General features: G+C 36.0%; 1 protein-coding gene across 1 annotated transcript; it reads left to right on the top strand.

Moving 5' to 3' along the window:
* Positions 1 to 5,755: 5,755 nt before the first annotated feature.
* LOC132139564 (transgelin-3-like) lies at positions 5,756 to 9,944 on the top strand. Its single transcript, XM_059548017.1, has 5 exons — positions 5,756 to 5,914; positions 8,116 to 8,300; positions 8,389 to 8,560; positions 8,831 to 8,933; positions 9,504 to 9,944. Exons 2-5 carry the CDS (start codon positions 8,121 to 8,123, stop codon positions 9,649 to 9,651), a joined length of 603 nt encoding a protein of 200 aa, XP_059404000.1. The 5' UTR covers positions 5,756 to 5,914; positions 8,116 to 8,120; the 3' UTR covers positions 9,652 to 9,944.
* The last annotated feature ends 4,014 nt before the right edge of the window (positions 9,945 to 13,958 follow it).

Raw genomic sequence — 13,958 nt, 5'->3', positions numbered from 1 at the left:
CAATTCCAAACATTTGATTGGTAATGTCGTGAATCAAATGCCAGAATTAAGTTTAGAAATGTATTATTATTATTTTTATTAGGCTACATATCTTACACATGATCTTAGCTTTATTATATAATATTTTTGTACAGCAGGTTCAATGAGGATGTTTTCATCACTCTCTTGTCTCCTAAGTTATCTTGTGCATAAATCTTTAGTTTGTAGCAAGAATTCAACAGTGGATCATACTCAAAATCCAAGAAAACTTTACTTTATTAATCACATCCTCTATGCCTGGATTTTGAGTGTAAATCACCTTTGAATTCATATTTTTAAAAACAAAATGTCACTGTCCCACGTAATATCAAACATCCACATCAATGTTATACTAACATCTAGTTAGCAAACGTTATCAAGACCATGCTCCAATCTTTATTCCACTTTAATTTTAATGAAAAAGGGCCTCCAATTAAAGCCACATAAATTCATTTGTATACATTTGTATAAATGATCATCATTGTGTTTCATCCAGGTACAGTGCAACACATGGTCAAAGATGAAATGACAGAACAACATCAGGTTGCAAAATGTTTATAAGGTCAGTGATATGGTGGTGGATGTTATTTCATGAATCGCCAGAGGATGAGTTTTAAATCTTAAAAAGTAACAGAAGAGCATAGCAATAAATGGTAGTTGGTGCACATATTGTAAATCAGTGTAGTAATCTTCCAGGTGTTCTGGTCATTTGGTTTCACTGTGCATGTGGAACCTTCTAAAACTTTGTGATAACCATCATTTGTAAATAACAATGGAGAAGCAAATCAACTGAAAACAATGTAGGCCTACAGCTAGTTGAGGATTGCTTTACTTTATCCCAACGTTACACAAAGAGTTATTCAGTCAGTGACGACTGCACCAAAGTTTCTGTTTACAAAAATGTACACTGCAAATGAATAAAAACACTATAAAATTTTATGAAATGAATCAAATGTAGTATAGGCTTAAGTGAGCGTAAAGTCCGGGAAACTCATGAATATTAATATATGCTCCGCCAATTGAAACCAAAAATCTCAGAAACCGAAAATCTGGTAAAACCGGTGTCCGGTGTGCCGATTGCCGAAATCCCACCACGCCCCGGCCCCACATATTAGTGTCTGCGCTATTTCAGTCCAAAAGATGTGAGCGATTAAAATCTCTTTGTACTCGTTTACACTAGAGTAGCCGGTATCTTTAATCCCCTCGGCTCTACTGTAGAGCATGGGAAACAAACACTAAAAGCCAAGTGATTGAACAGCACTGATTAAACCAGATTAAAAAGCAGCTGTACCACACCGGACCGGTGTCTCCCGCCCTCCCGGTCTCCTGCAGCTCAGCTCGACACTTTCACCGCGCTGTTGAAGTGATAATCATCAGCGCTTGCCCATTTGAATTCGACGCAACACACTTACAGTATATAAACAGAAAAGTCTCTGTGGTGACGCTACAATAAACAATTTAATCCACAGCACCACACCTAAACTTGTAGCTACTGACACTGTAGAAATAGGCCTAGGCTATGGCATTTTTAGCCTACTTATTGCCTAGGCCTATTAAATATTGGGTCAATATTAATGTAATAACAATATTATTATGGTTAAATGCATTTTAAGTATTCAAATATAATCTGTCTTCATCCATTATTTAGTAATAAATAATTTATTTCATCCAATTGCCCTAACGCTAGCAAGACATTTATAGGGGACTATGTGGGCCAGATGGGCTGAATTTTAACAACAGTCCAGCCCTGATGATTCTCCTTTTCTAGGGTCAGAAAGAAGACCTTCTAATAATAAAACTATTTAACGTAAACTCCTTAAGGCAGCTTTATATGTTTAACAGTTTTTGCTGCTTCTGGAAACCTGTTTGCTTTGACTCCATATAATGTATTTATTTCTGTGTTGTAGCCTGGAATATTTAGTTTTCATACTGATTGTATGTCTCTGTGTTGGAGATATGATTTAACATATATGTATGTATATATATATATATATATATATATATATATATATATATATATATATATATATATATATATATATACACTACAGACCAAAAGTTTGGAAACATTACTATTTTTAATGTTTTTGAAAGAAGTTTCTTCTGCTCATCAAGCCTGCATTTATTTGATTAAAAATACAGAAAAAAATGTAATATTGTGATATATTATTACAATTTAAAATAATTGTTTTTAAATTTATTATACTTTAAATTATCATTTATTTCTGTAATGCAAAGCTGAATTTTTAGGATCATTATCACATGATCCTTTAGAAATCATTCTAATATGATGCTTCATTATCAAAGTTGGAAACAGTTCTGCTGCTTAATATTTTTTCAGAACATGTGATACTTTTTTAGGATACTTTGATGAATAAAAAGTAAAAAAAAAAAAAGAAGCTATGTTAAAATATAAATATTTTGTAATAACAATATACACTACTGGTCAGTAATTTGGGGTCAGTAATTTTTTTTCTTTCTTTTTTTTTAAATAAATCAATACTTTTATTCAGCAAGGATGTGTTAAATTGATAAAAAGTGATAGTAAAGAAAATATATTTTTTGAATATATATTATTAGAATTTTTTTTTTATTTTGAATAAATGCAGTTCTTTTTAACCTTTTATTCATCAAATATATTAGACAGCAGAACTGTTTCCAACACTTATAATAAATCAGAATATTAGAATGATTTCTAAATGATCATGTGATTGACTGGATGTTACATGTGACACTGAAGGCTGGAGTAATGATGCTGAAAATTCAGCTTTGCATCACAGGAATAAATTATTTTTTTTAAGTATATTAAAATAGAAAACTATTATTTTAAGTTGTATTAATATTTCACAATATTACTGTTTTTTCTGTAGTTTTGATCAAATAAATGCTGGCTTGATGAGCAGAAGAAACTTCTTTCAAAAACATTAAAAATAGTAAAATAGTAATGTTTCCAAACTTTTGGTCTGTACTATATATATATATATATATATATATATATATATATATATATATATATATTCCAGTGGCAGAAAATGTTGTGGCACCAAGATAGGCTACTATGGTGGCCCTTGGGTTTGCTATAGGCCCAGGGCCCTATTTGTTATCATTCTGGGCCTGCAATGGTGTTGCACGAGAGCTCAGCTCTCCCCCATCCTCCTCCTCCTCCTCATCTCTATCACCTAGTGGTTGTAATTACATCAGCAGATTCAGCACATTTGTGCCCCCCCCCCCCCCCCCCCCACCCGACGAGCAGCCACCGCTCTCAAGCAGTTTTATCAGCAGTTTTCAAACAGCTGCAGGCTAATGTAAATAAATTAAACACTTTATCTATGCTGAATAAAAAGGGGAAAAAGTACTGACCCCAAACTGAAAAGTAGTATAGCAAGACCTTCATTTGTGTGTGAATGTGTCAGTGAGAGAAAGAAGGGAACTCCACCCAGCGCCACTGTTATCTCATCTTTCATCAGACCAGTCTATCAGCCCTGTAAGGCCTCTGCCACTGAGCAATCTCAACAAGCCACAGCGATATCACCCTGACTGTAGCCCAAGACTGGTTGCCCACTGAAGCTAGCAGGGTTGAGGCTGGTCAGTACCTGGGAGACCTCCTGGGAAAAACTAGGTTGCTGCTGAAGGAGGTTTTAGTGAGGCCAGCAGGGGGCGCTCACCCTGTGGTCTGTGGGGGTCCTAACACCCCAGTATAGTGATGGGGGCACTATACTGTAAAAAGCACTTGCCTTCGGTTGAGATGTTAAACTGATGTCCTTATTCTCTGTGGTTGTTAAAAAAATCCCATGGCACTTCTCGTAAAAGAGTAGGGGCAAATTCCCTCCACTGACCCTTCTCAATCATGCCCCCTAATAATCCCCATCCACTAAATTGGCTCTATGACTCTCTCTTTTCTTCACCTGTAGCTGGTGTGTGGTGAGCACACTGGTGCCGCTGTACTATGGCTGCTGCCACACCATCCAGGTGGATGCTGCAGAATGGTGGTGATTGAGGAGTCACTCCTCGATTGTAAAGCGCTTTGGGTGTACAGCAATACACAATAAAGGGCTACATAAATGCTTCATTCATTCATTCATTCAACAAGCTCAGCTTAGACCTCACTTCAACAAGCTGGTTCTCAAGGTAACACAGTGAACAATGAACATAGTAAAAGTTACATGAATTCCAACATTAGACACTTGAAGTGCAAATGGCGTGACTGCAGTTAATGTCTATATTTATACAGAAACCATTTGGTTAATCCAACAATATATTTTCATGGTCCATGTACACTGTACATGTTCAGAACAACTGCATTTAAATACAGGAGTGAATACCCAGAATTTTTTTGTGTGTGTACGTAACTGTACGTAACTCACTCTCAAAATTGTAGTGACTGACCCGATGTTTCATCGAATTTTTCGGGAGTTAGGACTCATCAGGACTTTTCACACTTCACTTAATGCCAGGTTAACCTCACCTTTTACCCAGAGTTATGAAACCCCGCTACGGATCAGGGTTAGTATCTTTTTTGAGATGTAAAGCCCACATCGCATAGCCAGATTTACAGCTAACACTTAGCCACAGACAACCAATCACAAGCCTCAAATTCACGTGCTTTGGACAGTCACAGAAACACATGCAAACAGTAGTTTTGTTTGGAAAAATGTTAAACTCTGAAAGAAAATGTGTTTATTGGAGTGGAGAAGTTTAATAAAAAATGTTTACACTTTTAGTCTGAAAAGTACATTCAGAAAAAACTTGACAGTAACGTCTGTAACATAATAACACAATGCTAGAGTCTTTATGTACTGTAAACTGGATGTTCACCAAAAAAAAAAAAGACACTGACACAGCAAATGTGCATATAAGAATGGTAAACCGGAGTTTAGGAATGTACTGTGTGAAACATTAGATTATGAATACCCAGGATTAATGATTAATCTTGGGTAAACTATGAGCAGTGTGAAATGTGAAGCAAGACAACACAATACTCTGTTAACCTCCAACAATGACCCAGGGTTAACCACATTATGTGTGAAAAGCCCTATCAACATAGCTATAAATTTATATAAGTATTTACTCGGAACACAGTAAACTAAACTTGAGACAATATTTTTGTATAGAAACAAGTAGACCGAATTGAACAGGTTCACAAGTTAACGGGTAATCTAACAAAAACTATATATAAAAGCAAAAGGAAGTGAGTCAGTTCTGTGTTACTATGGAAGCAGAAGTCAGATCAGGACATCAGTACAGCTCACCAGTGATGTCATGGCATGTCAGGAGTGGCATGTCTGTCTGATATTCTGTCTTTCTCTCACTTCTGTCACATTTACCGTTCCAGTTTCACTGTCCCGTTTCATTTTTCATTTAGTTGTTATGTGTCTACTCTGTGACTTCCTGTTTCATCAAACCTTCTAATCAGCAGCCCCATAGAAACTTGCCAAGATATTCTCTCATTCATGCCTGTATCATTCCTCTCGCCCTCTTCCCACTGCTCTGGGCGGAGTGAAGGAGAAGGCATGTGAAGGAATTCCAATCTCTGTCCAGACCGCTTCTTTTCCCTCACCCAAATAAGGACGCACATTGCAATACAGGAAAATGAGAGAGGAAGGGAGGGGCAGAAATGGTGGAGAGAAAGAGATTTCGAAAAAAGTCATGACCTTTTATGGATGTGGTTACCTCCTCTTTTGCCTTTCTTGCTCTGTCCTTCACTCCCTCTCTCTCATGGTTGGTCTCACTCTCGCTGGAGTCATTTCCATAAAGGTGGCACTCCCTAAGTTTGGACCCTAAACTTTATCATAAAGGGGAAGAGACTCTCTTTCACATAGACACTCACAGCTGTGTGCATCACTGAATACATATTTTCATATCAAGACTACTGAGCAGGGTTTCTACACTTAAACTGGTAAGTCCTGTACATTTAAACCTACATATTGCTAAGTTAACATGATTTTGTACATACATATGTAATACATGCCGAGACCAAGAGAGGACAATGAGCAAGTTAGAAAGAACAACAGAAAGAGAGAGTTTGAGCATGTGATTTTTAGCTGTGAATGACTCTGAATGAGGAAGAAATCTCATAATTTAGATCTTTCTTCAGAATACCGTTGAATGCCTCTGCCTGTTCTTACATGCTCTGTGTCCATAAAAAAGTTTTTATTTGCAGTAGCTGATGCTGATGCAATTTTGTTCTTCTCCATGTAATTTATTTCTGTCTTACACACACACACACACACATTTTGAAACTGCATACTCCAAAACCAAATAAAAAAATCTGTCTGCATGACGCACATGTTTTTCCCCTTCAAATGAGGGTTGTTCTTTATACTCATTCTCTCTCTTTCTCTCTCTCTCTCTCTCGCTCTCAATTCAAGTGAGAGTATCAGATCTCTGTAAAACTGCTTTTGGTTCTGAACTGAAACCAGCTCCTCTAAATGCCTCTGATTTCCTGTGTTTGAGTACTGAGTGTTAGTTGTTAAAGCTCTATTTGATTTTTGGGTTTGACAAACCATAACAAATTTGAATATTACAAAGTCATTCGTAATTGTTTCTCTCCATTTACCATATCAAAAGTGTTTGCTTATATACCATATCTCATTCTTATAGAGCTGAAGAGGGAGTCTTACTATAGCCATGATTTTGAGCATGAAGCCAAATGGCAGATAAGATGAAAGATTGTTACGTAATTTGAGATACGAGGACATATTTGAGAAAGCTTGTATCTCAGTATGAGACTACAGGTGTGCTAATATGTTTGTGTGTGTATTTGATCTACTGCTTACAAACAAAAGAAATCATCACCAGATGTGAACTAATTGGATTGTGAAATGCAAACACAGACACACACATACCCATACCCCCCCCCCCCCCCCCTCACCTCCTCTACAGACATGGGAAGGGCAGGTTGTAACTGGTCTTTTTGCATCACCCATAGCAGTGATGCATGAGTTCAGTGATTTACAGGGACAATTATGTGTACATGTGCATGAAAGCTTTGTGAATGTCTGATATTATAACAGGTTCTAGCTGTGTAATCTGAGTGTGCTAAACTGGAAACAACAGGAAACAGCAAGAAAATTGTAGAAAGAGTGTATGCTTTATGTGTGGGGATGTTGCAAAAGAGTCACAAATTCTGACTCGTGACTGATTAGCAAACAGGCCACAGTTTTCTTTAGATGACTTTGGGGTTGGACTTTGACAAATTAATCTTTTGAGTTTTATCTTGTCTCTCTGATTCTATCTGTATATGTTAGCCTATATTGTTGTGCTTGCATTTTAGTTTTTGACGTGGTGCCTGAAACAGTAATGAATTCAAATGAAGGCCTGATAAATCCAATATGTCCTAACAGCAGTTTGAAATATGATAAGAGCATTTTGACACAAAAGCAGGTTTCAGCATTTCTGACACTCGGTGGTCAGCAGTTTCTGGTTATGATCTGAGATGTCTGTCTTTGCCAGTTCAGAGGTTGTGTTGTGTTGTCAGAGATTGAGGTTGCTCTGTTAAAGACTACACACTACACTGAATGCAGGTTATTACCAGAGTGCATCAATATTTGCATTGAAAATTTGCATTACTGTGAGAGTGGGATTTGCATGGCAGTCACAGTTAGATACTCCTTACTAAGCTAAATCCTCTGACTACACAGATTCATGCTTTTTGACAGTAAAACCAAACCTGCCTGAAAAGATCATGCAATATCATAACAGCTTAAAAAAAAAGAGCACCTCTGCTTATTCTGGTTCAGGTTTGGTCCAGTGATAAATAACATAATTGGAAAAAGTGAATCTAAACTCAAATGCTTTTAAAAATACTGAATAAATTAATATTAAATAAAAATGTAGTTTTTATATATATATATTTTTTATTCTAATTAATGATACAGAATATTATGTTATCAATTTTCTACAACCCTCCTGCATCAACCATGAAATTGGCACATCTACATAATTCTGGCAATAACACTAAATGCCAATATTTAAATATCATCAGCTAACACAATTCTAAAACTACAACTGAATAAAACTATAAAAATGAACTAAAACTAAATCACAAAGTGGAAACTAATAAAGTAAAAATGACTTTGTGTATATGTGTTTTCTCAGTCAAAATGGCAAATAAAGGTCCATCCTATGGTCTGAGTCGTGAGGTGCAGAGTAAAATTGACAAGAAGTACGATCCAGAGCTGGAGGAGCGGCTGGTGCACTGGATCATCCTTCAGTGTGGGGATTCTGTCGGAAAACCTCAACCTGGAAAACAAGGCTTCCAGCAATGGCTTAAGGATGGATGTGTAAGCCACCTCTTCCATTAAAGTCTTAGTAAGACAACACAATCCTTTCATCATTTTAATCATCTCTTTTTCTGTTCTCTCTTTGTAGATTTTGTGTGAGCTGATTAACAGTCTCTTTAAGGATTCAAAGCCTGTGAAAAAGATCCAAAGTTCGCCGATGGCTTTTAAACAGATGGAGCAGATCTCTCAGTTCCTTGCTGCTGCCGAACGCTATGGGGTCACCAAGACTGACATCTTTCAAACAGTTGACCTGTGGGAGGGTGAGTGCCTGTTTTCACATCATGCGATCTTAGTGTATTTAGTTCATAGAAATCTGTCAGCTTGACCTGTTTCTTTCCTTGATTCTTCTGTCTAAATTATACCATTAAAAACAGAACTGGCATATAGGCCTAACAGTGTTATTTTAGAATTATTTATAAAATATTATAGAATGCATTATTATTTTGAATCAGTTTTTATTTTAATATCTTACTGCCAAAGAAGCACCATGTCTTGGTCTCTTTGTGATCTATATGTTTGTGCATGGGTAGGTAAGGACCTTGCTGCTGTGCAAATGACACTGCTGTCTCTGGGGAGTCTGGCTGTTACTAAAGATGATGGCTGTTACCGCGGTGACCCCAGCTGGTTCCACAAGTGAGTGTTGTCAAAGTCCTTCTAAGACCTTTTTAAGGTACAGAACGCTCACCCATAGGCTTACTTCCACCTAAGCCTGAAACCGTGTTTAATCTTTGGTGTTGCTGTTGTTTCCTCTTCCTGTTCGCAAATTGAACTTGCTGCCATAGCAACCAAATAACAAAAACAAGCCAGTTTGCATAACATTTTGAAGTTGTGGCTTATTGTCATAGCAACATGATTACAACCACTTATTGGACAGACATCTTAAATGTGTCCAGCATGAAATCAGATAAGTGTGTGTCTCATAGAAATATGCTATTATTAATATTACAACAGAGACAGTAGAGAGAGACAGTAGCTGTGTCCCAAATGATGCAATTATGCACTATGCACTTATGCACTATGTACTCAGTCATGTAGTGTTTGAATTATATAAGGTTATTTTGTCATCAATAATTGGAGTCTAATAGCCACTTCCCTTTTGCTATGTAATAAATGCTGCGGCAGTTGAGTGCATGAAGTGTCCAACATTCCACACTTCGTTTTTTAAACATTAAATGTAAATATTTGTTCTCATCTTTACATCAGGAAATCCCAGGAGAACAAGAGGGAGTTCACTGAGGAGCAGCTGAAAGAAGGTCAGAACGTAATCGGCCTACAGATGGGCACTAACAAAGGGGCATCACAGGCGGGCACGACTGGCTACGGTCGACCTCGGCAGATCTTGAACAACTAGATCAGTCCTTCTCAGTCCTTCAGTAGGGTGGACCAGATGTAGCGTCTCACTTAACCCTTCAGCAAACCCCAGCTGGACAATAACAAGGAACAGAACACACAGTGCTTAAACCAAAGTTTACAAATTCATTGTATCATTTCAAACTAAAACTGCTCTAGTCCCTACACATGAGCTGGTATCCTGTACATTCCATTAGAATTTCATTAGTCTGCCGTAAATTCTATTAGGGTGCAGACGGACATAAATTCCATTATTCTATTTCATACATTCCAGAGAAAAGCAAGGCGATTTTGGCCTTGCACAGTCAGGTAATGTCTTGTCTTGTGTTTCTGTGGATCCAATTCATATTCTCGGCTCAATATTCATTTCCTGATCTAAAATCAAAATGAATCTAGGGCTTTACATCAATATGCTTATACATTGTTCATGAGTAAGTGATAATTGATTTTGCTAATAAAATTCATTTAAATTTTGAAATCTCATTGTGTTCAGTTGTGCTCCGGCCTTTGCTTATTCTCTTCCACCGAGTGTTATGTAACAGTGCTGGCAGTTACAGATGCTAGATAACAGCTTTTCTCTCACCTTTCTAACCAGGGTCGTTCCCCCCCACCCGGTCCCTAACCTCTTTATCCAATGTGTGCTTTCTGCTTTTAATGACAAAGATTATGTTTAATGTGTGAAAGAAAGAATACAGAATTGAGAAGAAGAAAAAGAGGGAGTGAGAGAGAAGCAGATATTTTATGTGAGCAGTGTCATGAAATGCCACAGCAATTGCAAAAATAGTTTTGTCATTTTAGTTTTGTAAAGAAATTCATATGTAGGCACAATTTATATTTGTCTGCCTGCATTCAGACCAAGTTTTTTTTTTCTTTTGTTTTTTAAGATCATTATGAACAAATATTCAGTAAAGTGTGTCCAAACATTTGATTGGCAGGGTATATTTGTTGCCTCTAGAAAGTTGTTTATTCAGAGCAGTGAAGCCTCTCCTTTGTTGACATTCATTAAAAAAACTGCCCCTGGTCTGCTTTCCTAAGTAGGCCTACACACTTTTGAGTGTAGTAGAAGAGAAGGCAAGCTCTGGGACATACTATCACATCATACAATTATGTCTTTCACGGACCGCTCTGACCGCTCTGCACCCTATCACTGTAAGCTGGCCTGAAAAAAAAAATACACAAAGTTATACAATAGCTTAAGTGTTGATAAAATATTTAACACATTTTGCAAAATTACCCATGCATTTACTTATACTTGTATTTGTAAAATTTAAGTAAAGCTTAAAACATTAAAAACGTAAAAATTGTTTTGAACAACATGTTGGTAAATGTTTTTGGAATTAAACATTTTATGATGTAATGAAATAAATGATGACAGAATCCTGGGCGAGTTACACATTTAAGTAAATTAGTAGAAACACTCTTCACTAGTCATCATCATGCAGAAAAATAACAGTGAACGCAGCAATAAAATGCTAGAGAAGGACACATTCAGCAGATCCAAAGCTTCCTGTTGGTCGGTTTGTTATGATTCCCCTAGTTGTTGCAAAAAAATTACACGGTATAATGGTCAATGCAGACAATTACTTGAACTTACTTCCTCTTTAGCTCTAACTGTTCAGTCAGAGAAGTATAATTAAGATAACGATGTCTTGGTCTCAAGAGACTGCTTGGTGTTCACAGATGTCTATTTCTTCAGCAAAGATACTTCTCTTGGTTACTACGAAAAATAAACATACTAAAAGCATTTTGTGGCATGTTAAGAGAATTATTATTTTATATTATTCCTGTGTGTCTCTACATGCTGAGTGAAGAAGCAGTGCAACTGAAGTGATCAGATGTGATGCTGTGTTTGTGTTACACGTTTTGGCAGAAGTGAGCATCTATACATGTAAAGTCTGCTTGTATTTAGCGACTGTTAAACCAGGACAGATCTATTGCAGATGATGTCAGACATACTGATGCATATTGATTTGATTTGAGTAATAATCTGTTTCACCTGGATGTACATCACTATACGGAAGAAAAGATCTGTCACAACTTCCATTATAATGCAACTTTAAAATAACTAATAATCACCAATAACCAATAATCTAAAGTTTGAAATAAGTAGTCCTGAATGAATACATCACGTCACATTACGAGCCCAATTATTCAGACAGGATGAATTGATCTCTTTAAGTTTTTATTGTTAGGTAAGTGCAAAGTGTTTTCAAGCAAAAAAATAATAATAATAAAAAACAAAATAATACAAATAAAAAAAGTTCTCAGAGCTGCATTGTAATGCCATAGCAACTGCAAAAGTAATACACAAGAAAAACACATGCTATAACTCCTATACAATTTTTTTTTTTCCTGAGCAAAACTTTTCTCTATTGGTTGGACATTTGGAACAAAAACATTCTTTATATCAGACCTGTACAGCACACACACACAAAGTGTGAAGCTTTTAACTTGAAAGTGCTATTTATATTTGATTGGACACTTTACTGTATGCATAAATTGATGCACATTTTAGGTTTACCTGAGAAAACATTTTTACAGTGCTGTGTTACCAAGAAAATCGATTTAATTTTTTCTTTTTTTTAAAAACAGTTAAATTCTTTATTATAATATAATATAATATAATATAATATAATATAATATAATATAATATAATATAATATAATATAATATAATATAATATAATATAATATAATAAAGGGGAAAAAAGCAGTTATTGGTCATGAATTCTCTTTTTTTAGGTCAATTATTTATTAGGCTTAAAACCTAACTATTTATACAAAAAAAACCCTGGACATGTGAATTCTTATATAGTTATCTAAACATATCCCCATGTAGGCCTAGTCGAGTTGGCACACTACTACAGCTGTGTGTGACTGTGTTTCGGAGTTTTGTTACTGTCCTATCATCCGCTATTTTCACCACTTAATCAAGCCACTCTTCTTTAAAAAATGATGATATTTTACTTCACACGTCACTGCGTTTGCATTAGCTCTTGTGTTGAGCCATTTCGTCCGCAACCATAAAGAAGGCTATTCGATTTCTACAGTGACTCAATTGGCTCACATCATGCTCTTTCTATCAAACCTGAAAACTGCATTCAATTCACCACAACTCTATGGCGGTTTGCCCGAGCATTGCAATTATTTCGCATTTACTAGATTTCTATCAAATGGCTTTCCCAGTTCATTTTTGCGTCTGTGCTGTGCGAATAAGAGCGCAGCGGTAATATTGCTTATGTATATTACTGACATCCTTTCGTCCTCCCCTTCCTTCCTTCTCTACATCCTGCCTTCACACTTCCTTCCTGATCTGTCCATTACATGATTTAACATATTCTCTACATTGTCTCTATTGGCTCAACAAATAACCAGAATTACATAACCGAAATTCCAACGACACTCATTTTAAAACAACAACTACCAGAGCAACAACAACAAAAAAAACACAGAAAGAAAGATAACAGGAAATATTTATGTTTATTATTACAGCAATTGTGTCACTATTTTTGTGGTTTTGAAGCTTAATCAGCCATAGCAAAATTATTTTTTTTATGCAACTAAATGACTTATGACCACTATGAAAATGACATATTCCTCGATTTATGTGGAAAGGGTCATATTATTAGTCTTGCGTCAACAGGTCCGTGAGCGTGACGTTTGAGGCTGAGACTAGGGTCACATTATCTGTCCTGTGCTGCCCCCTGCTGTTACACTCAACAAATTGCAACATTACCCATACACCACCTTATTTACCTGGGTATTGTAATCGTGATTATTAATGGTAATTAGTATAATTTACATTAAAATATATGTCAGGTCCATCTGCATATTCTTTATGTAGAATACACAGACTACACATCCAGAACGTGTACATCAGTAAGTGTATTGTGTATTCACAATCATAATCAGTGTTGGGAAGGTTACTTTGGAAATGTAATAGGTTACAGATTACAAGTTACCCTGTTTAAAATGTAATAGTAGTGTAACTTTTTCAATTACTTTATTAAAGTAATGTAACTAATTACTTTTGAGTACTTTTTGATTACTTTTCTAAATTTGTGAAAATTAAAGAATAATAAATAAAAGCATATACATCAACTTAAATACAGTTATCTAATAAGCATGTGACGTATTCTGTGTAATAAACTCCTGAAACATTGGTGTTTTTTTGAAACTGCTGTCTCTGTATATGATGATAGTTTTCTCAAAATAAGTAAAATGCACATCAAGTGACACAGAGCAGTTCTAGAAATTATGTTTATGTGCTCGTGTACTCCTATATTGAGGCAGCAGAGGTTGAAAACAC

Source organism: Carassius carassius, chromosome 4 (assembly GCF_963082965.1).
Source record: "Carassius carassius chromosome 4, fCarCar2.1, whole genome shotgun sequence".
Lineage (NCBI taxonomy): Eukaryota > Metazoa > Chordata > Actinopteri > Cypriniformes > Cyprinidae > Carassius > Carassius carassius.
This window is presented reverse-complemented; position numbering and strand designations above follow the sequence as displayed.

Coding starts and splice junctions, on each gene's coding strand:
- LOC132139564 (XM_059548017.1), top strand. CDS start 8,121: ATGGCAAATAAAGGTCCATCCTATGGTCTGAGTCGTGAGGTGCAGAGT. Junction 8,301..8,388: donor AATGGCTTAAGGATGGATGT/GTAAGCCACCTC, acceptor CTCTCTTTGTAG/ATTTTGTGTGAGCTGATTAA. Junction 8,934..9,503: donor GACCCCAGCTGGTTCCACAA/GTGAGTGTTGTC, acceptor TCTTTACATCAG/GAAATCCCAGGAGAACAAGA.